We start from the raw sequence: 24,949 nt of genomic DNA on the forward strand, positions 1-24,949 counted from the left end.
GCAGAAATCAACCCAGTTATTTCAAGAACTCTGATATATAAATAAAATTATTTGTCGACTTTAAACTATAAGTTTACTGACAGGTCTTTGGGTGAGATCTGAGATTTCTTAAAATTAAAATTCTTCTTAGAACTCTAAACTACTGCCATATCTTTCTACAAAAGAAATTTCATCTCCAGTACAGTAGGTTTTAGTTTGGGATGGGGTGATAGACCCCTTAGAGAATCTGATGAAAGTTTGGCTTCATTTTTCAAAAAATTATACCTAATTGCCAAATTTTATGTTTTCTCTTTGGGAAGTCATAGGCTTTCTAAACCCATGAACCTGTGAGAAAATATTTGTCTCAGAAAGACATTCTGGTAAAACCACTTAGATCCTTATTTAAGAGAACTCACACTTACTTCAGTAAATTAAGGGGGGAAAAAATGTGTCATGACAATACTAAAGTAGAAACTATCATTCACTAACATAAATGTAAGGGAATAAAAGTTAAAAAGGGACTCTTACCTGGCATTGAGGAATATCAGTCTGACTAAATTTACATATTTGGGTTTTTTAAAATTCAAGTTTTTCTTTCTTACTCAATCAGTATGAAATGATGGGAAATCCCACATTTCCTTGACAGATTGATTGTCCTTTACTTTTTAATTTCATAGTCCTGTCCACTGTAGAGCCTACTTCATGTTTCCATCCTCAGGAAACACAGAACAACCTATTGAGGATATTTTAGGTTGTGTCCTGATATCTTGATCACAGTTGATATAATTTTCATCAAAAGCTAATTTCTTCCCTCCTTCCCCATAAACCCACACTTCTCTCTTCTTTTTGGTGGGTTGGTTGTTCACAGGGTTGTTTTTGAGATAGGGTCTAGGAGCAAAACCACAGTATAGCTTTTCAGGTCGGTTACAAAGCAACACATGCTTCCAAAAGAGGAAATTCACTTCTAGTTTTTGTTTCTCATTTTTTTTTCAGCATGCCCACATTTAAACAACAACAAAAAAGGCTGCACGTATATATGCATGTTTGTCTCTTATGTCCCCATGTTTTCTTTGAATCACTTTTCAAGTTGTTTCTCCTGCTATTTTTATTACTTTAGAGAACAGATTTTTAATAGCTGATAATGTATATCTAAATATAGCCTAATCTTTTTTAGTTATTTGTCTAATGAACCCAAATATCTGGTTCCCTTCTTACTCTCCAGATGTGCAGTTCTTATCAGACAAGTTTAATTGACCATAGACCCTTAAATGCAGTAATGAAAGATTCGATCTGGGTCATGCTTCATTTGGAAACTTATTTCCTTTAAATATAATCATTATTAAATTTTTAAAAACTGACATTTTGAAAAGCATTTTTAACACAAGTTATGGTTCTTTGTTGAAAAATATTAAAGTCTCACTGAGTGTGATGGCACTCACCTGTAATTCCAGCAACTTGGGGCAGGAGGATCGTGAGTTCAAAGGCAGCCCCAGCAACTTAGTGAGGCCCTAAGCAACTTAGCATGACCTTGTCTCTAAATAAAATATTAAGAAGGGCTGGGGATATGGCCCAGTGGTTAAGCACCCCTGGGTTCAATTCCCAGTACCTCCCCATCCCCTGCCCCAAAAGTCTCAGTCCATGGTTAGAGTTGTGATTGTCATTGTTATCATCATCATGTTAGTGCTATACTTTGTAAAGGAGAGGGTTTTAATAATAAGTATTGATAAGTATTGTGCATATATCCATTTAAAGTTCTAAGTATTATTCTGGGCATTTAATAATATATGTTTTCCAACAACTCAAAAGTAGAGGCACTGCTGTTATACCACCTGGGGATACCAGAACAGAGACAAGAGTGGGAAACTGAAGAGCAGAGGTTAAATTGCTTGCTCTAGGTGGGAGTTGAACTTGGCAGTCTAGGATAGGAGTCCATATTCTTTTTTTTTTCTTTTAATATTTATTTTTTAGTTTCGGGGGGACACAATATCTTTATTTTTATTTTTATGTGGTGCTGAGGATCGAACCCAGTGCTTCACGCACGCTAGGCAAGTGCGGTACCACTTTAGCCACATCCCCAGCCCTAGGAGCCCATATTCTTAGCTCCTTTATTCCCAGATTATATCTACCTTTGAAGTTTTCCCCTTTTCCTTTTTGTTGATATGAAGAAAGGAAGAAAATATGTTTAAAGATGGACCCATATTCTGTAATAAGACCAGCCCGAACTATCACAACTCACTTGATACATGAGAGTTGTTATATTGCTTTTAATAATATTTGAAAAAGGAAAAAGAAACCTCAATGGATAATGGCACAAACAAGATAGATATGTATGAAGTTTAAAAGGGGTATTCTTCATCACGGAAGAGTTCTTTTCTGAGTTGTAATTTGTAGAGCCAGGTCATTCCTATTAGTGGCTCTACCATTTTAAGAAGTGGCACCTGCAGGTGCCATGTCAGGCAGAACACAGAGGAGCATGACAGATTGCAGGTAGGCAGCTGGTGTGGCTGGATCATAGCCTCTTTTCATGCCTATGGGCTGGAGCTCCATTTATGGCCACATCAACCCACCAAGGGAATCAGGAAGTACAGCTGCTTATTAGGGAAACTGAGAAGACGCTGCACAGCTGGGAAGTCTCTGTCACTATGTCTACTGATTACATTAATTAGAATGCCATAGATTATTTTTTAAATGCACAGATGTACAGAAATATTAGCTACCTCAATATATTCTAGGGATATGGAAAAGGTAAATTTTGTCCATAAGTGTGGTGTCATTTTTTTTCCCTTTTAAATACATGTGTTTTTAACCTTTTCTAAATTATTTTAATTTGTAGGGCCCTTTAAAAGGACGCAGAGTTGAAGGAATTCAATATGAAGACATTTCTAAACTTGCCTGAGTTTGAAAATTTGTTAATAATACATTAAAATTCTAAAGCATCAAATTGGTGTTTGCCAAGGCATTATGAGACTCTACTGTGTTAGGGTATTTCTTTTATATGAAACAAATGGATTTATTTAAATATTACTGTATAGTTGTTGTGAAACTTATAGAAAAATCTAATTATGTCTACTGAAGTATCAAGACTATGTAATTTTACCTTGTTTTTTCTTTTTTTTTTGTAATATTTCCTTGATTTTTTATTTTCATTAAAGAACGTTATTGGAGAGTGTTTTATATTGGATAATTTAGAATCATATAATCAGAGAAAATCTTTCATGTACTCTAAATTTATATTTTCCATAGTAGAATAGTAAAACTGAACTCTAAGTATAAATTTTAAAAAGCAAAGCTACAAATATAATAGTAGCTTTATTGTGATATAATTTACACATTTAAAATGTACAGTTCAATGGTTTTATAGAGTTGTGCAACCATTTCCATATCTAATTTTTTTAGGATATTTTTATCACCTTGGAAGGAAAGCCTGTACACAATCTTTATTCCTCCCAGTCACTCCCAGTTTCTGGCAACCATTAATCTACTTTCTGTCTTTATGGATTTGCCTAGTCTAGACATTTTAAATAAATGGAGTAACCTAATATGTGGTCTTTTAAGACTGGCTTCTTAATACTTTGCTAAATAATTTCAAGATTTATAAATGTTGCAGTGTTTCATTTCTTTTTATTGCCAAATAATATTCACTGCGTGGATAGACTACATTTGTTCATCCATTCATCAGCTGATAGGCATTTAGCTATCTCTGTTTTTCAGTTATTATGGATAACGCTACTGTGACACTTGTGTAGATGAGTGTTTTCAATTCCTAGGAGTAGACTTGCATAGTCACATTAGAGTTTATATCCCGTTTAATATTTTTGAGGAACTGAACAGTTTTACAAAGCAACTGCATCACACCAGCAATGGTGAACTACCCATTTTTAAATAAATAGAGCATCATATTATTTGGGAATGCAGAAGACTGGAAACCCACCTCATACTTGCCTATGCTCACCTCCCCACCAAAACAGGAAATGTATGGTTCACATCATTGAGCATGAGCAGATGCAGTGAAATCCAAGTATGAATGGTCTTATTGGGGCTTGTTCTCTTCGTTGGTTCCATTCTCAGGCATTCTTAAAAGAACAAGATGATTCCCAGTGTCTCCAGTTTACATCTTACTTTCAGTAGCACCAGTTAAAAAAGAAAGAAAGAAAAAAAAAGACTATCCTCTATATTGATTCATATGGAAGGCCTGCAATAGTCTTATTAGACCATACCTGGTAAAGTCATTCCAAAGAAAAGGATGGAATATGCTGACTGTCCAGACCAGCGTTGTATGCCAACCTCTGGGCCATCTTGCTTGGAATGAAAGTAGAGGAGGGCTGAGAATTTCTGTTACCAGATGATGGGAGAATATATGCTAAAAGTAGAAACATAAGAGGCAAGATAAGAAATAGTGACAGGAAGATATTAGTACCTTTACAGAAAGTATTTAGGGATGGGTTAAAAATCTTTCCAAAATAACTTGACAGTGTGGTATCATGGAAAACAACTGGGTCTTGGGGCTGGACAGATGTAAGGTTGAAAATGTTAGCTAATCTATTCTCTGCCTATATAATCTTAGAAAGTTAATGTTTGTGAATCATAATAATTTCAATGTGTAAGTTTTCAAAAATAATGTGTCCATGCAGAGCTGATGTTAGAACTGCAGAGAATTAAGATTAAAAGAAAAAGAGGGGCCAGGGTTGTAGCTCAATGGTAGAGCCCTTGGCTAGCATGTGTGGGGCACTGGGTTCAAATCTCAGCACCACATACAAATGAATAAATAAAATAAACATGTTGTGTCCATCTACAACTTAAACAGATATCTTAAAAGAGACAGAAAATACATATAAAGTGTCAGACATAAAGCTTGGCACATAGTAGCTGTTTGGAAATGTCAGTGAGTAGTAGTGTCAGTAAATGTAATCAAGCATTTGAAGCCAGCCCCAGCATGAATATGATCCAAAGAATTTCAGTAAGGAGTTCTTAATAATAGTGTAACTGAAAAATGTGCCAAATTAGATCTACCTCCTTGAAATCCTTATTGGAATAAACTCAGTGATTTTCTTCAGAGAGAAATGATTCTTTCTTACCTCTGTCATTTTTTTCCTCTCAACATCTTCCTGAACTTATCTTGGAATGAAATAAAGTAGTGTACTTCAAGTTAAATTCATTAAAAAATATCTGAAGCACAAAAATGTGATCCTAAAGTACAGAAATATTTTTATCCTCTAAGGTCTTAGGCCAATAGTGGTTACATTAAGCAGTAGGACAGCAGACACCCCAAATCAGGTCTTACATTGGCTTTTCTTTATAAAAGATCATAAGCTATTCTTTTCCTTTAAAAAAAAAAAAAGACTTTAAAGCATTTCTATAGGTTTTGACAAATGTATACTGTCTGTCCACTGTTACGGTGTCATACATAGTACTTTCACTGTCCTAGGAAGCCTCTGTGCTCTGCCTATTCATCCCTCTTCATCCCTCAAATTCCTGTTCTTTTCACTGTCTCCACAGTTTTGCCTTTTCCAGAATGTCATAGTTGGAATCATAGGCTGTAGCCTTTTTCTTTCACATAATACACATTTAAGATTCCCCTGTGTCTTTTCATGGCTTGATATCTCATTTCTTTTTTTTTTTTTTTTAATTTTTTAAAGTTGTAGATGAACACAATGTCTTTATTTATTTATTTTTATGTGGTGCTGAGGATTGAACCCAGTGCCTCATATGTGCTAGGCAAATGCTTTACCACTGAGCCACAACCCCAGCCCCCTCATTTCTTTTTAAGGCTGAATAATAATCTTGATTGTCTGGATTTTCCATAATTTACCCATTCAACTACTGAAGGATACCTTGGTTGCTTCCAAGTTTTGACAGTTATGAATAAAGCTGCTGTCAACATCCTGGGTGCAGGTTTTTGTGCAGATACAGCTCATTTTTCTATATTTCTGAGAAGCAAATATTTTTGAAAGCTAATCAATAGGCAGCTAGTGTGGTAGTTGTTTCTTTCCAACTGTTCCCATTAATTTGTTTCCTTTGTTTGAAATAAGAGTATGTTTTGTTTGTAAGAGACTACCAAACTCTCTTCCAAAGCGGTTTTACTATTTTGCATTTCCACCACTTCACATCTTTACCAACATTTGGCCATGTCCATCCATGTTCTGGGTTTGGGCTCTCCTAATGTATATGTAGTGGTATCTCATTGTGTTAATTTGCAATCCCTTAATGACATGATGCTGAGCATCTTTTCATCTCCTTATTTGCCATCTGTTTATCTTTGGTGAAATATCTTTTTTCAGGCCTTTGCTCATTTGTAAACTGGACCATTCATTCTCCTGTTGTGTTTTAAGAATTTTTTTAATAAGGGTTTTTTATCATATATGTCTTTTGTAAATATTTTCTCCAAACAGTGGCTTTGTTTCTCTCTCTCTCTCTCTCTCTCTCTCTCTCTCTCTCTCTCTCTCTCTCTCTCTCTCTCTCTCTCTCTCTCTTTCTCTCTTTCTCATCAGTGTTCCTGAGATTATATGAAAGTTTTAGCATTGCTACCCTGGGAGATATCATGCCAGAATTTTCTTTACTAGAATACCATTAAATTCCATTATCTTATTTGCTGATTTCCCCTTTGTCTTCTGGTGTCCTCTTCCAGCCCCAACCACCTATCAGATTTTGCTGACAGAACAGAGTCATATTCATTAAGTAAACATTTACTGAGTACCTCTAGTCTGTAAGAATGATATGTAAGAATGAGAAGCAGGTATCAACCCAAGGTGCATGTTGTATAGAAATTCAGAGTGTTCATTGGTACTCAAATGAAGTAATAATAAGCCCATAGTAAGCAACTCCATAATGTGAAGTACTTGGTTAAAAATCTGCCATGACTTTGCTAGGCCCTAAGAGACTATTCACTGATACCAGTAAAATGGAAGCACAGGGTTAGAGTATGAATCAGTCATACTCTAAATTAGTCATTAGGTTGACCAAAGTGACCCCAGAAATATTAGCTGTATAATTAAGTCATTATGGCATTAAAGAGAAGCATCTTTGTTTTTTCTTTCTCTTATGTGGATATTTCAGAAAAAGTTACCAAATAAATTTGGCCAGCAAAAAAGAAGTTTTAAGAAAAAAAAATACTTGGGGAATGGAGAATGGATATTGGCCAAATCATAATGTCATATTGTGTGCATGTATAAATATATAACAGTAAATCCCACCATTATTACAACTATAATGCACAAATAAAAATATGGAAAAATATGAAGTTCTTAATAGCACATAAGCATCTGCATGTTTCTAGGCAACCGGGAAATTTTTTCCTTGATTTTTACTGGATCTTTGGAGTTACTTGTATCTCCTTCCATAGGATAAGGCTAGCTAAAAGATGCCACTTCATGTATTAAGTGATCCTTAAGAGTATGTAGTGTGACTCACATAAACCAGCAGACGGCAAAATCACTCCTGATTCTTAGTTCATTTTTCTACATGTTGACTGTGATGCTTTTGAATTGTGTTAATTTATTCATTTCTTTGAATGGACTGTTTCCAACCCTAAGAAAAAATTGTTTAATTTTCAGTAATTAAAAAGCACAGTAATTTAAAGCTAATTTAAAAACAAACAAACTTGGGACTGGGACTGTGGCTTAGCGGTAGAGCACTAGCCTAGCACATGCGAGGTGCAGGTTCGATCCTCAGCACTGCATAAAAATAGATAAATAAAATAAAGATATTGTGTAAAACAACAAGCAAACAAACTGTGACCAAGGTTATGATCTGAACCATTACTCTGTTTTTTCTTAAACATAAGGCTTGCATTTTCCTGACAGTAAGACATATATTTAATTATTTTTATGGTGACTGTGTGATTGATATTTAGGAAAAGCTTTGACTATAGGTTACATAAGTCCTAAAGATGGTTAAGCCAGTTTTTAAAAATAAATTTCTATAGGTTTTATTTTTCTCTAAAATGCCGAGATATCCAGTCATCATGAACTGGAAAGGATCTTAAGGGCCAACACCATGAAGGGAATCCTAACAAAGTACATCAGGTCATCTCAGCTCCCTTGATAAAATTGTCCCTACCAAGAGTGACAGGTTTTTAGTATAAATCTCCACAAAGCAACTAAGATCAAGCAACTTCCCATATTCATTTTCCATGTTCACAAATAACTTCGTAATTGAACTTCCTATGTGATTAACAGTGTAAAAAATATTCTCCATCTGCAAGGTCAAGGACCTGACATTCACCTGACTAGTGAAATTATCACAGCAAATGCCACATCTAGGGCTCTGTCTAGATGCCACCCTGACTTGCCAAAGCACAGTACTTTGCATCACTCAATTAATACACCTTAGCATCTGAAAAATGCAACAGAATCATAAGGCTTCATTGCAAAATGTTTATTTTCTTCAGATGTGTTGAACAGGCTTTATAAACCTCCATGACACCTGGGGTTTTTTAACTATTCAACTGAGGAATGACTGCAAAAGTGGCAGGGAAAAAATGTATATTTATATGTAGAATTTTCAAAACTATAAACCTTTAAGGCCATTTAAGAATGCTATAGAGATGAGGCACAAAGTAGTCCTTGTAATGTCCATCGATGAAACCTTTGCCACTGTTGTGCACAAACCAACAGGGAACATCTGTTCCAAACACTATATCTGTTCTGTAGTCTTTCTGGAATCCTCTGTAAGGAAAATGGTACACACGATTAGGGAACAGACCAGGCACTCCAGTCAGGCATAGCAAGAAACAAGACACCCTCTTTTCCATGCTGTTTGTTGTGCTTTTTTATTACCATTATCTTGCCCACCCCTACAGTATCCCTGCTCCCCGAGTTGTATGACATGTCAAGTCTGGACATGGCTGTTAGAAGGACAGAGATTAAGCAGTGTGTCTTTACTATTCAAGGAATCCTTACACAGGTTGACCCCTGTGAACCCTTCAGGCAAAGTAGAGAGCAGTCATTTAATGCAAGTGGAAAGACAGGAATACAATCCCAAAAAGTTGTAGACTAACCTCACATTAACTCAAGAATGCATCTGAGGGACCTCGGACTTAAGGATAAATGTTTTATTTGAGAGTGATACCTGCTGTTTGAGTAAATTCGTGTCCTTCACTTGAAGGACAAAAAAAAGCCAATGATTTGGAAAGGTATACAGCACATTGCTATTAATGAGCCTTAAAAGTATAGAGCTGCAGCCCACAGGTCAACTCTACTTCAATTCTGAATCATGAGATACTTTCAGTAGGGGAAGCTGAGGCCCAGCACCAGCCTCTTGTAGAATAGATGCTCTTTTACCGAGCTTCATGTGATTGATTGCTGTGGTGCTTACCCTTTGGCCATCACGCTTGCTGCTGCCCACTGGGAACTCACTGTTCTCTATCTAATGAACCAAAACAAGTTGAGTAGTTCAAACCAAGAATCCCTGTTTGGTCCACAAATTTAGTTTTGTGGTGGCACTTATAATTTTATGGCCTAATTATTGCAATGTTATGATTTGATTGAGTATGTGAAAGCCAATAACATTTGTGTGCAGGAATAGTCTTTTTTTTTTTTTTTCTCTCCTACTGAGGATTGGACCCAATGGTGCTCTACCACTGATCTGCATCTCCAGCTTTTTATTTATTTTTTTTATTTCGAGACAGAATCTGGCTAAGTTGCCCAGGTTGGCAGCGAACTTGCCATCTTCCTGCCTCAGTCTCCCAAGTAACTGGGATTATAGGCATGTACACAGCACCCAGCTAGGAAGAGTCATTTTTAATAAAGCAAAGTTGGCTGCTTTATAATAACTCTAAAAAGACAAAAACTGCTTTAAAATGGTATCAAATTAGGCATGAATGAGAAGACTGGGGAAAATTTATAAAGATTTTACAAGTTTTATAACTTGTAACACTCAGAATGTTTTATAAGTTCTCACTTCAAATTGAAGCATATGGATATGATTTATGTAAGAATAGCTACACAAAAATGAATTCAGTAAATCCATACTCAAAAAGAAGGCTCACATAAAAATATACTTTCGTTCTCTACACTGTGGCTCATGGGTATTTTTATGATTTCTTCCTTTGGTTAACTTTTTCAGTTATCCAACTTGTGAGCAGGGGGCTTCCAATGTATGAAGATGAGAACAATAGATTCATTAATCTTGGCATTTCCTAATGCACACTTATAGTCATTATTGACACTTAAGGTAGGCCATCGAAGTGTCCTTATGGAAATGATATGTATGTGTCTATTCCTGATGCATTGTTGAGTTTGACAGCTTTTCTTGCTCTTTCTTTTGCTGCATAAGTCCAATCCAACAGGGAACCCTTTTCATCACTGCATAAGCATCCAAGGCCTACCTGGTGACAGTCAGCTTCTGTCCTTTCACTTGCATGCTTGCCTCTGGTTTCTCAGGGTCCTTTCCTGGTCTCTCATTGAAGATGTGTATCTTTGGCTCGTGCATGAACTGGCCTAGCAAAACAAAGTCCAGACATTTATTTACATGTAATCCAAAGTTTCATTGGATCCAAGTGACATTTTGGTCCTCCTTCCAGAATTTCTAGGGTAGAAAGACATATTGAGAGCTAAAAGGAGCAGCAAAGGGAGGGAAGGGTTCTTCCTGAAAATGATTTCCCATGATCATTTTTTATACATGAGGCTGACCCACTGGACTATTAGTAAAACCACCCAAGTGATGGCGAGGACAGGGGTGAGGTCGGCATTGGAGAGCATGGGTCAAACCATAGGAACATGTCTGTGATGTACATTTGAACTCTTAAAATACCAGGGAATGTAGTCCCTGGATGTTCTACTTGTTATCAAAGACTTCCTAAACCAGTTCACCTCCCTTCCACTACAAAACAGTCTTCTCTTAACTTGCCCCATTTGTGATGCTGAAACCCTGGCCCTAGATGCCCCTGTCTGGAAAGATGAATGGTCCTGGCCATCTTATTCCTGAGTCACCACATTCTATGGGTCCTCTATCCCTGAGTCCACATCTGCTCTCTTCCCAACTTCTTTTTTTTTATTATTAGTTACACATGACAGTACAATGATCTTGACAATTCATACATTTGAGTCAAATGGGGTATAATTTCTCATTTTTCTGATTGTACAAGTTGCAGAATCACATTGGTCATACAGTCACCTGTATACATACAGCAATAATAATGTCTATTTTATTCTGCTGCCCTTCCTATCCCCCCTTCCCCTCCTCTCCCCTCCCATCACATTTCTCTACCCAATCTAATGTGACACACTTCTTTTTTTTTTTTCTCCTCACAACATCATACATGTATTCTGTATAACGATGAGGGTCTCCTTCCATCTTCCATGCAATTCCCCTTCTCCCTCCCATTCCCTCCCACCTGTCTTCCCTATTTAGTGGTAATCTTCTTCTCATGCTCTTCCTCCCTATCCCATTTTGAGTCACCCCTCTTATATCAGAGAAGACATTCAGCATTTGTTTTTTAGGGATTGGCTAACTTCACTTAGCACAATCTGCTCTAATGCCATCCATTTCCCTGCAAATGCCATGATCTTGTTATTTTTTAGTGCTGAGTAATATTCCATTGTGTATAAATGCCACATTTTTTTTATCCATTCATCTATTGAAGGGCATCTAGGTTGGTTCCACGGTCTAGCTATTGTGAATTGTGCTGTCTTCCCGAAACTTCTAACGGCCCTCATCCAAGTCACTAAAGACAGAGTGGCCCTGCATATGCCCGATGGTTGAGAGACAATTTACCTAAAAGTCCATGCACATTAGGGGAAAACTTGTTTGTGGGAGGAATGTAGATCCCCAGAAAGTCTACGTTGATTGGATGCTTCTTCCAAACACGATGCAGTAGAACAGAAAAGGATATCTCCTTATCCAGGGTCACAGTCACAGTTTTTTCTTTCTTCATAGAGACAAGCACCCTAGTGTGAAAGTCAACAAGGAAGGAAAGGATTCCAGAAGAGACTTCATTAGCAAGTCATTCTCACCCCCAATATATACTCTCCATTCCTCCCAGTACAATTCCCGTTGTGTTTTAAGAGCTTTCCCATGTTTTTGCTACAGAATGCTGGAGGTTTTGTTGTTGTTGTTTGTTTGTTTTTTTGGTGCTGGGGATTGAACCCAGGGTCTTGTGCATGTGAGTCAAGCACTCTACCAACTGAACTATATTCCCAGCCCTCAGAATGCTGTTCTTTTTACTCCCAGCTCTAAAATTCTGTCAATTTGCATGTTTATAGGTAAACCATCAATTAACAGATACTAATTGGTAAGACACATGAGGCTTGGAGCAGGCTCCCTGACAGAGTCAGCTGGGGATTTCGGTTGATGAGTTTGTTCACTGATCCAACGCATATATTGTGTACTTTCTGTATGCCACACATTAGGCCAGGCACTGTGACATAGTAGTGACCAAAAAGCTACCTGGAAGAGTATGGTAGGTAAGAACAACTTTCTTGAGCCTTGACTTCCTTATGCTTAAAATGATTATTTTAAATTCTGTGTTGATGTTGATGTTTGGATTTATTTGTGCAGCCATGCCTGAAAGACAGGAATCCATTTAGATGGAGTAATACTTGCCTCTGATTAATGATGTGAGCTGTGTCAGACCAGGACAAGATGGATGTATGAGAACCACGACTCAGGGTGATGGTCTCAGTGCTGATTTCTATTTTCAGGTCTTCATTTTGGAAATAAAATCCCAGTTTTCCAAAATAGGTTCTTAGTTTTCCATTCTGAGGCTTCTTTGCACCAATAAGCTGACCATTCACTAAAATCCCTGTAGAAGAAAAAATCATTTTTTTTTCTTGTGGGCCCTTTTTTTTTTAATGTATGTCTGGGCACCATAATTCAAATTTTATAGAACTTGACAATTTGAGAATAATATTATTTTGCTTCAGAATTTGTTTTTTTTAAAAAAATCTCATTTTCAATAAAATATTATAAAAAAAATCTCATTTTATAACTGATATGTTTTATTATGAAGTAATTATATCATAATAAGATAAGCTAGTTTATCCTTACAATATAGGTTTTGAATTATGATTGTTCCAGACTCTTCAGAATATATTTTTTATATTTTAATTTTTCGCTAATTATCAGATTTCTAAAAGTATAGAATTTCTATTTAGAAGAGACACAGAGAAATCCCAGGTAGTGACAGGGAAGCATGGCAATTATCTAATTTTCTAATTCAAAAATAAGTACTTTTTATTTTACCTGATTCTGGATCAGAAACCAGATTGAGGATTTTTCCAGGTTCTGAGTCAATATTAAAGCAAATATTCTTTTGGCTTTTTGGCAGGTAAATGATGAAATGGGGGTCATTTTCAACTGGAAAACATACAAGGAAAATGAAAACAAGATCATTAAAAGAAATTATTTTGAACAGTATTTTATTGCTGAACACCTTTAATTTAATCAGAAAAAGTATCTACTGTGCTTCCATTATTGATCAGGTTCTGTTTTAGGCATGGGGATCCAGTGGTCCATACCCTCTTGACCCTTTGTCTTGGATCATCTATCAGTATTTATGTTTTTTAATAAATATAGTGGATATTTATTTTGTACCTCTTACATATGTACTAGGCTAAATACTGGAGATAAAATTAAATCAAAAGATAAAAGGAATAAGAAACATACATGTATGAGAAACCCATATATATAACACATACAGGTAAGAAACACATACTCTATAGACATTTTTTAAGTAAAATAGAGATGTATTCATATACAGTAAAGAAAAATAAAGGAGACATAAAATAGATAAGTCCCAGAAGTGAAATGAGGTCACTTGAAATATCCACCAAAGCCCTGGCTAAGCTTCCTCTGTCGCAGAACAATGTCTGATGTGTTTCTTGAGAAGTTCCTTCTGAGGATCTCTTGATTGATAGAAGAGTCTACATTCTAGGGAATCTAGACAGCTGCTCTTTCTAGGAACAATAGGAAAGACCCTTCCATGAACAATTCAAAAAAACCACGTTAGGCAGGTACTTGGGACCTTCGTCTAGAGAACAGAACCCAGGAGCACCCAGCTACATGACAGCCGCACACAAGATAAGGAAGAGTCCTCAGAATGCAATCCACCTTTCTGGCCCTTTGATCTTGGACTTCCAGCCACCAGAATTGAGATAAATGAATGTCTGTGATTTAGATGCCCCAGTCTGATATTTTGTTCCAGCAGCTTGGGACTGTCTTCTTTCAACAGAAGTCAAAGACGCCTACTTCCCCAGCACACAGTGATTTTATTCAGGCACAGAAGTGCACCACAGGTTGAGAAGGTGGAAGCGTGTGCATTGAAGTTCTGTTACCTCTTATCACATGTGGAGGGGGCGTGGACTCAAGCAGCCGTCCCCCTTTCACAGGCATGGCCGTCACTGGTGTTGGGGAAGGCTTGGCCCAAGATGGGATGGAACCTGGAGCAACTTTGGGGCCATTATGCAAGGCACCTGTGCAGGAAAAAACTGTATCCGTTAGTTTCCATAGAAATTTCAAGAATCCTTTTTCATTCATTCTTTCTTTCTCTTTTGGCAGCCTCCAGAGGCTCTTGGTGGAAGTTTTATCTCCCCATTTTTTTTTCCAGTTCTAGGGATTGAATCCAGGGCCTAATACATGCTAGGCTAGTGCTGTACCACTGAAAAACACCTTCAGCCCCTTCCCCCATTTTTTTTTTTTTTTTTTTTTTTTGCGAGGTGATAACTATCAGAGTTTGAACTCAGGAGCACTTACTTAACCACTGAGCCACATCCCCAGCCCTATTTTGTATTTTAATTAGAGACAGGGTCTCCCTGAGTTGCTTAGTGCCTCACTTTTGCTGAGGCTGGCTTTGAACTCACAATCCTCCTGCCTCAGCCTCCTGAGCCACTGGGATTACAGATATGTGCCACCATGCCTGGCCCTCTTTCCCCCTTTTTATTCCATAGATCTCTGCTCTCCCACTGGCATCCCAGGAGGAGAGGCTGTGATAGGGTTCTCCCAGGGTCCAGAAGCTAAGGAAGGATCTGCAGTAGGAGGAACTGATGACTACAGATCTTTCTAGAACTCGCCAAACAACAAGCTCAATCCATTTCACTTTCTGAAGAGGTCCCTATCCAAGAGAGAGACTATGTTACACAAGAAAGATTCTGATATTCAGTCATTCTCCCTGCTTTGAGAAACACAGGCAATTTCCCAGCCTTAGTTTTTCCCTAGATCAGTTTAGGTGTGAGGGCCTCAATCTGTTGTAATCAGGGATGTCAGAAGTCAGTTCCACAAACCCTGGACCAGTGCAATAAACTTGGCGTCCCACTTGAGCACAATTAAAAATGCAGAAAGCAATCCCTCCAATGGATGCAGCTCATTCTCAAGACAAGGTCTTTCAGAAAGAGGGAAAGGATCTAGTAAACTGGAAGCCCTTCTAGCCTCGGTTATGTACCCCAGGGGCTACCTGGAGACTTTTTACAGGACACAGAGGGCAAGGAGACCATTTAAGGCCATTTGTAGATTCAGAGCTTCCACATATACTTTTCCTAAGACCCCTTTCTCCTAGAGTATAAATGGAAGGCAGTTGATTCTCCTGCCCTCCCTCATCTAAAGTCCCCAGGAATCAAAGCATCCATTTGAATGTAGGTACAGCGCTTAAAATTCAGTGACTCCAATGACTGGTGACAAGTCAGATGGTTACTCATTCTTTACTTTCAGTAAAATTGAGAAGGGTTCACATTGTCAGCTGACAAATCATTGAAGTTTTGAATGCTTGAATTTGAGAGTTTGGGCATATAACTGTGGTGGAATTCAGACAAGCGAGTGACATTTCTATTAACAAGCTCTTTCTCTTTCATTCCTATCTAACTTATCTGTGTCAACAATGTTTATCAGTACTTAAGCCTGTAAAGCTGTTTTTTTATTTTTATTTTTTAAACAGAATTGAAGCTGAATCCTGTATCTTTCAGTCTATCCATAAACAGTACTTACCATGAATACTTGAAGGAAAACTCGGCCACATTTTTTCTCATTAGGAGATGATTTTACTTCAATCAAATTTTACTTCTTATGTATTTCAAAATTTATATCATATTAATGTTATTTTGATCAATGTCTACTAACACTGTAGTAATTTTAATAAAATATAATCCAGAAGAAAAATTTGAATGGTTAGAATCTTATGGTGAAGTGGCACTCCCTTTCTTCACAGAAAAGTCTTAACTGGGCTTCTCTAGAAATCTTCACCATGGCTGATTTTAGGACTGTCAGCAAAAGAGTCTCTGCAAAAGAGTTCAATGTAGATAAACTTCCTATTTTCGAGTTGCCCTGATTTACTTGGTCACTGGCCAGGAAGATACCAGCACTCCAGGTGCTGGACACCCCCTTACTAGTTTTTCACAAATATATCCAGTATAGTAGTTTATAGAAATGTGCAAACAAGGCTTTGAGCTGGGCTTCACAGAGATGTTTTCATTTTTAAGATAAGTTATCAATTGGTCTCCATGGTAACAGCTGGCAGGGGGAGGAAAGAAAGGGGAAAAGAAGCTCTCCCCTTCTCAGGAGTTGTCCTTGAAGAGTTAACTTGCCCAAAACAATGAAAGAAAAAGCTGCTTTTATGTGAACTTCTGCAGACTGTGAACTTCTGAGCCCTTCCCCTTACATGCTGGGTATAAAACTCTGAAACTACCTGAACTCGGGGTTCAGGGGATTGATTGATTACAGCAAAAGCTGTGCCCTCTGAACCTGGCTGCAACTAAATAAAACTATTTCCTGCTATCTTTGGTGCCTTGCTTCATCTGTCCCTACAACAATGGTACAACTCTTAAATTTGAAAGTTAAACAAATATAAGCAAGAGAGAGAGAGAGAGAGAGCGCGCAAAATAAGCAAACATTTTTCTTGCAGGGAAGCAAGGTGATTAATAAGACTTTGATGCGTAAAAATAGATTACATTAGCATATTTTGTGAGGAGAAAGTGGAATGGAAATAAACACAAGTCCAACTAGAAAAAAAAAGAACAATATAAACATTTTAGTAATTAAAATAGAATTTATTCATGCATGTTTTAGATGGATGATGGTGAGTATCACAATAAGTGTTCTGTCTCATTAGATACGTTCAAAACAGTGACATCGTTTTATTTCACAGAGTCAATGTTTACGATATGCCAGAAATATATTTGTCTCCATGATTTAAATAGGATGAAAAAAATTAAATGTTGATTTAAAAAATAAGTGTGGGAATTGTGCTCTATATGTATACTATGAATTGAAATGCATTTTGCTGTCATGTATAACAAATTAGAATAAATAAATAAATTTAAAATTTAAAAAAATGAGTGTGGGGGTTCAGTGGTCTTCATAATTCCTTTGGGAGAATATGGGTAAAAATGTTCAAAGACCATAGTGATAAACCATCCATATTAAAGTAAGTTTAATATGCAATCTCAGGCAGGCAGGGACATGAGCTGGGAGCAAGAGGTGGGTTAGGGACAGGACAGAGCAGAGGCCCTAGGACCTCGGCATAGGACAAGAAAGCTGCCCTGACATTACTTCACCAGATAAAAACACTGACCTGAACAGCAAGAGTGATCATGTGGAGGGGAGTCGGCCAGCATGCGCTCGTCCCCAGCTTCACTCTCAATCACCATCGCAGTCAGTGGGGTCACGATATGATGTTCTAGAGACATCTGCAGGATTGTTTTTGTAATCTTCCGTTTGGCTGCAGCTGTAGGAGCCAGGCTTCTGCATCCAGGAAATAGAGGCATTACAGGTAATTGAAGGGGGAACTCAGATCCCATTCCCACCCACCTCCGCTACTGATGTCCAGCCAGGGCCTGGGCAGGGGGCCACGGTGCACAAGGCAGAGGGAAAGAGAACTAAATGGCTTCATGAAGCTACTATGTATTTTATCTAGCTATGTAGTCCAAGGGATTGTTTACATAGGCTATTTTTCAGAGAAGCTTTAGGTTCACAGTGAAATCAAGCAGAAAGTACTGAGATATTACCTGTGGGCCCCCTGTCCTGCTCTGGACATCCCCCACCAGAGTTGTACATTTGTTACAATTGATGAATAGACATCCATCAATTGTAACTTAAGTCATAGGTCAATAGTTTACATTAGGATTTACTCTGGATGTTGTTTTATGCTATGGTTTGAACAAATGAACAATATGTATCCTCCACTGTAATATCATACAGAATAATTTTCACTGTCCTAAAAATGTTTTGCGCTCCATATATTCTTTGCTTCCCTGAACCAGATCAGTGGCAACCGCTGATTTGAGATTGTTTTTTTGTTTTTAATTGATATTTAACCTCAGCAGCAATTTGCTCTATACCTTTAAACATATTCAGTGTGCTTCTACCCAAGGGGCAGGGATGTTTCTCAAATAGCTTACAGCCTGTTTTTTTTTTTTTTTTTTATAATCTTATCGACATCAGGGATTTTCTCTGCAAATCCAGCTATATAATAGTATTTCATTTTCTCAGCCTAGTTTAGATCACCCTATTTCATCTTCTTGGGAATCTGATCTAACAGGTGGAGTGGGCTTGGGAACGGTAATTTTTATCAAACATCCCATGTAATTCTGATGCAGGTGGTCAAAGGACTGTACACTACCCTAGTGATAGATAAGTTTTTATGTTGGAGGGTTATGATGCAGCTCGACTGAGAAGCCAGGGGTGACGTAGATGAGTATCAGGGAGCCCTTCCTGGGGGACATAGTAATCTTATAATCATATATTTCTCTTTAGACAATAACCTGTTTTCAAGAGCAAATGTAAATTAACTACTCATATACACAGCAACACAGATGAATCTCATAGATATCATACTGAGTGAAAGAAGCTAGAAACAGATTGCATGGTTATGTGACACAACAGGCAAAACTAATTGATGGTGACAGAAATCAGACTAAGTGGTTTCCACTGGAGGTGGAAGAAAGAATAAAGGAACCCTCACTGATTCTATTTCTGGATCTGGGTGGTGATTACATGGGTGATATATATAAAAATTCATTAAACTGCACACTTAAAATGAATGCACTTCACATACTCTATGTATATTATACCTTAATAAAAAAGAAAGTTATACAGGTGTGGTGGCACACGTCTGTAATCCCAGCGGCTCAGGAGGCTGAGGTGGGAGCATCATGAGTTCAAAGCCAGCCAGCAACAGGGAGGCACTAAGCAACTCAGTGAGACCCTGTCTCTAAATAAAATACAAAATAAGGCTGGGGATGAGGCTCAGTGGTTGAATGCCCCTGAGTTCAACCCCTGGTACCAAAAAAAAAAAAAAAAAAAAAAAAAAAAAAAAAAAAAAAAGAAGAAGAAGAAGAAAAGAAAGTTAATCCAGCTTTAGTTGTAGTACTGGGAACCCATGGAAGTTAATAACACAACCCTATATTAATTTGCTGCCTTTCTTGGTTGCAAACCTTTTGTGCATGAACTCAAACATTGTGGGTGAACGTTTCACTTTTACAAATCACTCTAGTGTGGACTCTTCCCTCCTTACCGCTCCACTAGCAGTTGATTGATTGTTAAATAGGCCCACAATTTCTTGGTGAAATCAGGATCTGCGTGCTTGTCTTTTGATAGAAAATCCTCCAGGTCATCCATCTGGGCCAGGGTTTCCAAGACCAACTCTGTGTTAGCCTAGAGGACAGAGGGTTCAATTGAAGGGAGCAGAATTAGAGTTAATTAAATCACCTTGAGTGAATCAGGGCACTAGACATTTGGAGGGTATATAAAAGAAATGGAAGATGCCTCTGTTGGGTAGTAAGTGCACCCTTCCAGGGGCTGGGCGTGGACTTGGATGAAAACATGAAGATTTACTGAATAGTCGGGAAGGTGGCAGAGCTTTTCTCATATCCTCTCTTTAGTTACTACTGCTGTTCTACACACAGGATTCTGGGAATGCAGAATATTAGCTTTTTCACACACAGGATTGATTGTCTCCAGGGGACCAGTTAGTATCTTCGAATAAGCGGAAAAGCAGATGTACCGAAGTCGCAGTGATGATGCTCTGTACTTGCTCCAACTTATCAGGGTCAAATTTTCCTGCCACAACAATCTCTGAACCTCCAAAATAGTTGTGGAAACTGTTCTGAGTGACATCTGTTACTGACGGGTGAGGATAGTTGAACTGAACATTCCGGAGCAATGGAGTTGAGACCTGATTGTAGAATTTCTACAGTTTGTAAAAAGAGAAAGAAGAAGGAGAAAAAAAAGACCAGATAAATAATTATTTAAAGCATTTTTCTCTGAGGTTTTTCTCATGCTTAGTAGATACTTCTTAAGTTATCTCATGTATCTCTGGGACAAGTAAACATACTCATGATTTTTTTCTTTTTTTGGTACCCCAGGATTCAATTCAGAGGCACTTCTACCACTGAGCCACATCCTCAGCCCTATTATGTATTTTATTTAGAGACAGGGTCTCACTGAGTTGCTTAAAGCCTTGGTTTTGCTGAGGCTGGCTTTGAACTCTTGATCCTCCTGCCTCAACCTCCCTAGCCTCAGGGATTACAGGTGTGTGCCACCTCGCTTGGCAGGATTATTTGGTGAAAAAAAAAAAAACTGAGATGTGGAGACAATAAGATTTGTTAGAAGCACTATCAATATTTAAGAACCCAGATTTCTCCCATTTTCTGGTATGATCAGCATTAAAAAAAAAAACCTCATGTATTCTCATAATAACAAATGTCAGCTGAGCCAATTCTCCCAAATTAGAACCCTAAACCTTTCCTATTTTCAGTGCCTGGCACTGACATATTTTCTTGGCCATTTAGTAAAATAAACAAGTAATTTTTATCTTTTGTATTTAAGGAAACTTTGAGGCCTCAGTTGGACCTGTTTTACATATTAAAGAACTGATATTCGAGGTGTCAAAGCACTTCAAAGGAAAAACAGTGGCCCCCATGATAGGAAGGGCCATTGCTCAATGGGCCTCAAGGGCCAGCAAAAGCTCTTGGCCTCAGGAGATCTTTCCCATTCAGGGGGTAGGGAAGTGTGTGCTCCTATCTCACCATTAAGTACATGGGTGGAGGGGACTGTAAGGAGGAAATTGAACGAAGTGTTTAGTTCCTGAAGGGGTTCTTCTCTGATTCTTGCAACCAAATAATGACAATTTTAAATTAAGTGCAACTATCTTTGTTTAGGCATCAGATATGGGTAGTTGGATGATTCCCAGGGGATGGGGGACAGAAAACAGCGTTACCTTGAGCTGGGAGGATGTGTCCTGGTTTCCATAAATCCTTTGAGCAATTCCACGATTTTCATTGGATAGTCTTTTCAAAAAATCATAGTCAACATCAAATCCTATCCCCAAACTGAACAAGGAGACATTGTCTTGAATGTTCTGCTTCACGTTTTTCTGGATTTTTGACAGTTTTACCTCACCTGAAGTTGGTGATGACAAGAAAGAAAAGAAGAAGGAATCAATGTTAAAAAGTTTTTGGAAAATCCAGGCAAGGTAATTTAGTGAGATTTATCAAAACTAAAAAATGCACTTACTCTTTGAACTAGTAATTCAAACTTGTAGAAAATTTTCTTACAGATGCACCCATATGTGTCAAAATGAAGTATGGGTAATGGTACATGGCAACATTATTGAGGAATAGCAAACATATTGGAAACAAATTAAATGTACACCAATAAGGGTGAGTGGTTAAATTATGGTACATTTAAACAGTGAAAAACCATGCAGCTATTAAACAGACAAACTTTTTAAATAGGGAAAAAAATTAAGGTAAATAAGGCAGTATGTAGGATGCACTTGTATACCTACACGAACATATACATCTATGTTTCCAAATATGTACTTAGAGTAATATGATTTGCATGAAATATCTCTGGGAACTGGTAGCCAGTGACTGACTAGATGGTTAAGGGATAGGAGTAAGAAATAGTCTTTTTTTTTAATTGGATTTCCTCTCCTCTCTTATGGGTTTATCCAAAACTTGAATTTTAAAATTTGAGGTGAGGGGAAACATTGAATCTACAACAAAGACATAACAACTAGTCACGTTAGTCTCACTACTGATAAAATGGCCTCTCTTCATCTTTCCAACACTCTGGTTGCCACTGTCATTATTGCTTCATGTATTTTCATTCTGCTTAGCTGTGTCAGGCACAGGTTGGAAAGGGTGCTTGTTCACATGGCAACACACCTAAGCAACACAATCTGGCATTCACTATTTTTTATGTTTGTTAGTGTAGATACACAGGTTAAAAAAAATGAAATAAAAATAGGCCATAGAAGTTGGGAGATGTTGGAGCCATCTTGTGGATAAGAAAAATGATTAATTTAAAGATTGTAACAGAGCCGTCTTTTCTCCAGTTGCAACTGGGAGGAGTGTGGAAAATAGAGAATATGTTACTGTGGCCTTTGGAGGTACTATTTCAAGAGCCGGGGTCAGTATTCACCAGTTACAACTCACACACCATCTTTCAATGTCTAAAAATGGAGGAAATAAATGCATTTCACTAGAATGCACCAGCAAATCTTCACAATATACTATTAGGATTCAAAATCAACTCTCTCCCTAGCATGGAAGGGAAACTGAGGCATTCAAGAGCACCACTAAACATATCTGAGGACTGGCTGATGGGATGAGTGCTTCAGGGTGGAAGACTTCAGGGTGGGTGCCTTTAGGAAGCAAGGATTAGAAGTGTTTTAGAAACTCAGGCCCATGTAATTAGACTTCCCATGCAGGGCAAATCACATTCTCAAGCAACAGCAGTGAAAATGTTTGTCATGAGAAAATTGAAGCGATACTTGCCTACTGTTGGGTCTCCATCAGAAACCAGAATGATCAGAGAGACCGAGTTGGGGTCCAACAATCCCAAATTATTGGCTTCATTCAAAATAAAGATCGCCCGCAGGAGTGCTTCATTGATGTTTGTGCCTGGTAAAGTAATGGGATTATGCTGTTGTAAGCACTTTCTTTTCACACACACTAAAATCACACCTTGGATTCAGGTTCATCTGTCTAGTGATTTCTTATGCATCATGTATTTGATATTAAATAATTATTTAAAAAATTATTAATAGCCATTAACTAAGCAACAATTCTTTAATAATAATTAATAATATTAATATAATATTTGAATAATTATTTGCTAATTATTCAAAATTAAATAATAACTTGATTGCTTTCCAAGTGACACAAATTTAGCTCTGCCTGGTCAAGGTCCCATAGTGCAGTAAATTATTTACTTTAAAATAAACTGTTCCCTGAAGGGAGATCAGTAAAAGTAGAGAAAAGAGAAGAGGGGGAGGGAGGGGAAGAAAGAAAGGGAAAGTATTGGGCAATGATATTGGCCAAATTATATTGTTATATTTTTGTGTGTGCACATACAAATCCCACCATTACGTACAACTATAATGTGTCAATAAAAATATAGAAAAAAACTTAAACTATCCCCCTAGAGATAAATAAGCCCTTCAAAGCACCAGTCTATTATTTTTGTAAAACACCCAATTTAAGGCATGTGAATCAGCTGCGCTGGAGACTTACATTTTACCATATGCAAACGAAAGCTAGCATCACTTATTGAACCTTTTTTTGTGAAAGGTTGGAATTTTAAAAAACTCATCAGGCTGGATTATGTCTTATACTTTAGTAACAAATAGTATTCATCATTTACCAATAAATAAATTTAATTTAGGGCAGACCATTGAAAATTGGGTAAAGACCACTGCAGTGGAGGATAATGATTCGTAAGTAAAGCAAATGAATCCAGAATATTTTTCCTATGTAGCTATATGAATTCACCATAGTGAATCCCACCATAATGTACATCCATAAGAATGAGATCCTAGTTAGAATAAGATATATTTCATGCTTGTACAATTATATCAAAGTAAATTCTACTATCATGTATAATTAAAAAGAACAACAACAAAGGGAGGTTTCACACAGGGCTTTAGGTCAAACCCACTCACCTCCATTGGGCTGGATTTTCTCAATGTATCTCTTGGCATCTGCAACCTGTGCTTTAGTAGCTGAAACTAAATCATTTCTCCAGGTTCGAACGTTGTGATTGAAATCGACCACAGAGAATTGGTCTTCAGCTCTTAGGTCATCCAGTATGGTCTTCATTGCTTCCACAGTCTATTCCAGAAAAGAATAAAGGGGGGGGGGTTACTAAATAAATCCTAAGCTTAAGAAACTAGGAGACCAATCATCGTCAACCTTCAAGTCCTCACTCAATCTCAACTTCTCCAAGAAAACCTCTTTAACCCACCTCAGTCAACACAGGCCTAGTCCTTGTGTATTTATAACATGGATTTTCAATTTTAAGTATTAAAGTTTGTGAATACTTGCATCTTTACTGTCTTATTTGTTATGCACAACAAGTTTGACTAGTCCTAGTTGAAGTTAAGGATCACAAAATCACATATATTTCTCATGTCCATCTATTCCATTTTAAACATCTATTTCTCATCTTCTTTCTCTTTGAACCAACCACATCTGCCTCTTTCTCTGTCTTAGCCTGATTCTTGCTTCACTGATAACTGAAGCAATCAGAATAAAATTTCTATAGACTCCTACGAGTATTGAACCCAACCAGCAATATTTGTACCTTCATACTTCTCCCTCCTGCCTCGGAGCCGGGAGCAACCCTCAGTATTTCTACCAACTGCAAATTCCCCTACTGCAAACTAGATTTCTTTCTGTCTCATCTGCTGAAGACCACAGCTCCAGCAATTGCCCTTTGCCTCTTGAATCTCCCTCTATCGATACACTTCCAGAAACATAAAAACATGTATTTCTCACCCCTTTAAAAACCTTATCAGCGCCTGCTTTCTCCATTCATTATCTCCCCTTTCAACAAAAGGAATGTCTAACCACTCTATCTCCCGATCTTCCCATTTTCCCTGAGCACACTCCATCCAGATGTTCATCTTCATTACTCCACCAAAGCTCCCCTTGTCAAGGTCACCAATGACCTTGATGTTGCTAAATCCAATGGACCATCCTCATTTCTCATCATACTCATTCTATCATTGGTATTTGATCCAACCACTCACTCCCTCCTTAGA

The 24,949-nt window shown here is 37.6% G+C and overlaps 2 protein-coding genes across 5 annotated transcripts in view; one reads left to right on the forward strand and one right to left on the reverse strand.

Annotated features, from left to right (window-relative positions):
* The window catches only part of KIN (Kin17 DNA and RNA binding protein), a 36,863-nt gene extending 24,431 nt beyond the window's left edge, over nucleotides 1-12,432 (forward strand). The window contains exons 13-14 of one of the 4 annotated variants that reach the window (XR_014022668.1): nucleotides 10,042-10,149; nucleotides 11,854-12,432. Coding sequence is in view for 3 of the 4 variants with exons in the window: in XM_081299313.1 (XP_081155439.1) it covers nucleotides 2,813-2,875 (63 nt within the window). In the remaining variant the exon portion in view is untranslated. Of the gene's footprint in view, nucleotides 1-2,812; nucleotides 2,947-10,041; nucleotides 11,819-11,853 lie in introns of those variants that run through there. The other 3 variants (XM_081299315.1, XM_081299314.1, XM_081299313.1) reach the window with 3 other exon arrangements.
* ITIH2 (inter-alpha-trypsin inhibitor heavy chain 2) overlaps nucleotides 6,796-24,949 on the reverse strand; it is a 37,428-nt gene continuing 19,274 nt past the window's right edge. The window contains exons 10-21 of the mRNA XM_081299316.1: nucleotides 23,849-24,017; nucleotides 22,683-22,808; nucleotides 21,119-21,300; nucleotides 19,904-20,089; nucleotides 19,415-19,554; nucleotides 17,474-17,643; nucleotides 14,250-14,387; nucleotides 13,159-13,272; nucleotides 12,520-12,718; nucleotides 11,692-11,864; nucleotides 10,304-10,415; nucleotides 6,796-8,642 (exon numbers count right to left, since the gene is read on the reverse strand). Of these exons, the coding sequence (XP_081155442.1) occupies nucleotides 8,495-8,642; nucleotides 10,304-10,415; nucleotides 11,692-11,864; nucleotides 12,520-12,718; nucleotides 13,159-13,272; nucleotides 14,250-14,387; nucleotides 17,474-17,643; nucleotides 19,415-19,554; nucleotides 19,904-20,089; nucleotides 21,119-21,300; nucleotides 22,683-22,808; nucleotides 23,849-24,017 (1,857 nt within the window). The 3' untranslated portion in view covers nucleotides 6,796-8,494. The remainder of the gene's footprint in view (nucleotides 8,643-10,303; nucleotides 10,416-11,691; nucleotides 11,865-12,519; nucleotides 12,719-13,158; nucleotides 13,273-14,249; nucleotides 14,388-17,473; nucleotides 17,644-19,414; nucleotides 19,555-19,903; nucleotides 20,090-21,118; nucleotides 21,301-22,682; nucleotides 22,809-23,848; nucleotides 24,018-24,949) is intronic.

Source organism: Spermophilus citellus, assembly GCF_964194105.1.
Source record: "Spermophilus citellus genome assembly, chromosome: 6".
Classification (NCBI taxonomy): Eukaryota; Metazoa; Chordata; class Mammalia; order Rodentia; family Sciuridae; genus Spermophilus; species Spermophilus citellus.